Source organism: Vombatus ursinus, unplaced genomic scaffold, assembly GCF_900497805.2.
Source record: "Vombatus ursinus unplaced genomic scaffold, bare-nosed wombat genome assembly UNPS02014909.1, whole genome shotgun sequence".
NCBI lineage: Eukaryota > Metazoa > Chordata > Mammalia > Diprotodontia > Vombatidae > Vombatus > Vombatus ursinus.
The window spans coordinates 7,960,610-7,964,891 of record NW_020954687.1 but is presented as its reverse complement, the minus strand read 5'-3'; the positions used below and the strand labels follow the sequence as shown (position 1 = coordinate 7,964,891).

Below are 4,282 nucleotides of genomic sequence, written 5' to 3'. Positions count from 1 at the left end.
TCTCAGAAATTAAATTGATTAAATTCTCTATTTTTTGTTTTATTGATTTGAATTTTTTACATTTTAAATTATTTATTTATTTCATTTAAATTATTGGATTTTTGTCACATAGTTGGGCAAAAGAGTTTCTGATAATATTTTAATTCTTTTTTTTATTTGTTGCAAATCCTTATTTTATTTTTCTTATTTATGTTTGCTTTTTTCTTCTTTTTAATCAAATTATATTATGGTTACTCTATATTGTATTGTCATTTTAATCTAAAACAGCTCCTATTTTATTCATTAATTTAACTTTTATTTCAAAATTTGTTAATTTAGTCTTTAATTTTCTGTATTTATATTTAGGTATTTAATTTAGATTTATTGGTTGTCTAATGTTTTTAATTGTGTTTCCAATTCATTCATTTAAGTAGTATTCATTTAACTAGTATTGTGATTTTTAAGTTGTTCTTTCTCTTTTCCATAAATAATAGTGTTTAGAGATATGAATTTTCTCCTAATAACTTCTTTGGTTGCAAGGTTTTATTACTTGCTCCTGGTAGATCCACCCACACATTTCCTAAGTCCCCAGCTAGATCCTTAGTCTACACTTACTACTTTATTTCCTCATCTGTAAAATAGGTATAATAATAGCATCTTTCTCACATGATTTTTGTTAAGAAAATTTAATAATTTATGATAAGTGCATTCCTTAATGTACTCTGTATAAATACTTTTTTCTTATTACCACAATATTTTAAAGTGTGTTTCAACTAGCAACCATCTTCAGGTTATTTGGGAAATAGAGCAGATCTATCATTAATAATTTTTTAAGATTTTATATTAAGCATATCCAACTGATAAATACATAAAATATACAAATATACACATATAAATATGTTTGTGCATACATATAAATATATAATATATAATGTACTATTTTAGTTTTTTCATTATAATTATAATATGTAATGTACTATTTTAGGAAACAAATGTTCTGTCTAAATTTAAATCAGTAGGATAATTGAACAATAAACTGATATGTGATATTCTTTAATATCTTTATTATGCCACTTCTCACAGTTTTGCTTTATTCCTCAGGTAAAAAATTCTCTACAAAACATTAACAAAAACTCATAAAATGCCAGTCATCTTCCCTAAGAAGGAAGAAATAGCAAGTGAGAGCCAGCTGCTGTCCCTTTGATGAAACATAGTGAGGCAAAGAACATTTGGAAATTATGAAACATGGCTCATGAGAAAACATTCCTAATATGTTCTTGGCCCTCTAGGAAATTATGTCTTCTGACTGCTGTTATTTGCTTAGGGATAAGTTATTTCCTTTTCACACCTCAAGAAGCTAAAACATCAATCATAGCAACAAAGCAACTAATTTTCAATTCAGAGAAGATTCCATTTCAAGGAACATCCTCACCCTATGAAACCCCAGGAGAAAAACACCTTCACAACATTACAACCCCCAGGCTACAACCCACACCTTCTCATTTAAAGGTCAACCTAACAACTCCAAAAAATAAGGAAATGCACAAGGACCCTGTGCCATACACATTTCTAATCCCAGAGGAAGACAAATGTAAAAAGACTGCTCCATTCTTGGTGTTTTTAATATGTACCACAGAGAGTGAAAAGTTAAGAAGGGATAACATCAGGAAAACTTGGGGAAATGAAAGTCTGGTGCCAGGATTTTCTGTGGTTCGTTTATTTATGCTAGGTGTCCAGAAGCAAGGCTCTACTGAAGCAATAAGGAAAGAAAGCATGATGTATCGGGACATCATTCAACAGGACTTTCAAGACACTTATCATAACCTGACCCTTAAGGTCTTGATGGGCATGAAATGGGTTGCATCTTATTGTCCTAATGCACACTTTGTCATGAAAACAGATTCCGATATGTTTGTTAACACTGAATACCTGATCCAAAAGCTACTAGCTACAATATCAGCCTCAGAGCTTTATTTCACTGGCTTTCCTATGAGAAAATATTCCCCTATAAGGAATAGCAAGAACAAATGGTATATGCCTTTTGACATGTACCCTGGAAAGGTCTACCCAGATTTTTGCTCTGGAACTGGATATGTGTTCTCTGGAAGTTTGGCTACCATGATATACCGAGTTTCTTTTAGTGTAAAAGTATTACACTTAGAAGATGTGTATGTGGGTCTCTGCCTTCAGAAAATAGGAGTCAGGGTGTCATCACCACCAAGAGTTTCTTTATTTAATCCATATAAAGTTCGATTTAATCCCTGCATCTATAACAAACTTATCACATCCCATTATATTTCTCCCAATGAACTGCTTATATTTTGGGATAAAATACAAAAGAAAAAACATGATTGTTTTTAAAATGAAAGTGGCCATCTCCTCGCACCCCTTATTTCACCTCCCAGTTAAACAGAATAGTCAGTCATGGGTGAAGGAGTCCTATTGAGCCTTTGTGGAATTTCGCATTCTTTTTCATTACTCTAGTATACAATTTCCATGCATAAATGAAGCAGTACCATGTAGATTTACTATATCTGAAAGAGCCAATGGTGAGGAATTTAATGGTGGGTACCTGGCTACCTCATATAGAGGATGAGATATTTATAAATATCTTAGCACAATGCCCAGTACCTAACAAGTGCTATGTCAATGCTTATTCCTCTTCTTCCTCCTTTTGACTTAGTGCTTTAAATCCAACAGAAAGCCTGTCTCTATTATTGGCCCTGAATACTGGGTTTAGATGCAATTGTAGGTGTTTTTCCCTCTTAGTTTATATTCTTATGTTCATGGATGTCAAAAGAGATGCACAATTAAGTTGCTATACACACATGCCAATGACATGCAAATGACCAAATCTGAATTTACTATGGGAAAAGCATTCTACTTTTTGGCTCTAGAGATATGTTAATCTCCATGTTTATCTTAAAGCATGTTTTCAAATAAGAACATACTTTTTTTTTTTAGTTAAATTGGGACCCTCAGAAACCATTTGGAAAAAAAAAATGATTTGTTGAGAAGGCTATTTTGGAATTGTTCATTAAAGGAAACAACTGCAAATTTGACTCCCCCAAAAAAGAATTCTGACAGTTTTTCCCCCATACAGATTGCTGGAAGTGGCTGAAGCTCATGATCAAGACATGGTCTCAGCAAGAGGAGCTGAAGTCTTTTAGCCCATCTCCTCATTAAATGCCACCAATTAGGGTTGATTTTCACTTGTCAAGGGAATTCTCTTTCAGAAGGGTTATTTAAAACTTTCAGGGTCTCCAACATTTGTCTTTGGTTACTGCAAGAAACCACTGATCATCAATCTATTGATCACTAACTAGCTTAATCAATAAATTGATTATTAATTAACCAGAAACTGTCTCTTGGGATTTTTCATTCATCTCAGTGTCCTCTAGTAAATTTCAAAAAATCTGAGTGAAAGTTATCATTCTGTATATGTAATAAAATGGCATTATTGCAATTTGGCCATTATTACAATTTATATCTTCTCCCTGCCCTGCCTTACTCTCTGAGATTTTTTTTCATTTTGTAAATTAGCTTTATTTTTCAAAAATTTTCAATAAACATTGATATTATTTTCTGTTACACTAGCTAGGAAGGACACAGAAAAGTTATATACAAACTAGTATTAGGTAATTAGCCCTTTCTTTACAAATGAATTCCTTATAATGAGTCCCCAAACAAAGGTCAATATGCTTGGAGTTACAAAATTCTTAGCTTTTCTTGGCATTACTAAATACTTAGAAGCAGCTTGGTGGTGCAGTGGATTAGAGTTAGGAAGACATGTGTGCAAACCCAGCCTCAGACACTTATTTATTGTGTAACTCTGCAAAAGTCACTTACCCTTGTCTGCCTCAGTTTTCTTATCCTAGAAAATAAAGAGAACAATAGCACACACACCACAAGTGTTGTTGTGAGGATAAAATGAGATAATATTAGTAAGGTGTTTTGCAAACCATAATTTTGATATAAATATTAGCTATTATTACTAATAGTTTTACAGATGCCTCTAAGGTGGATGTTCAAGCTAAGGGAAAGGTAACAATTCATCTCCTGAGAAAGCTCCAGTTCAGGGGTTCTGGACTTAGGGGCCATGAACTTGCTTTTTTAAAATATATTTTAATAATTATTTCACTATGCTTTGTTTCTTTTGTAATCCTATGTATTTTGTTTTATGTATTTAACAACATCACTCTAAGAAAAGTTTCTTTGGCTTCACAAGATTGCCCAAAGGGTGCTAGACACCAAAGGTCAAGGACTTTTGTCCTAATTTTTGCATAGATAAGTTAAAGCATCC

General features: G+C 32.5%; 1 protein-coding gene across 1 annotated transcript; it reads left to right on the top strand.

Annotated features, from left to right (window-relative positions):
- Positions 1–1,182: 1,182 nt before the first annotated feature.
- Positions 1,183–2,340, top strand: LOC114029044 (beta-1,3-galactosyltransferase 2-like). Its single transcript, XM_027843404.1, is given in 1 exon segment — positions 1,183–2,340. A coding segment is annotated over 1 exon segment (1,158 nt).
- Positions 2,341–4,282: the final 1,942 nt, after the last annotated feature.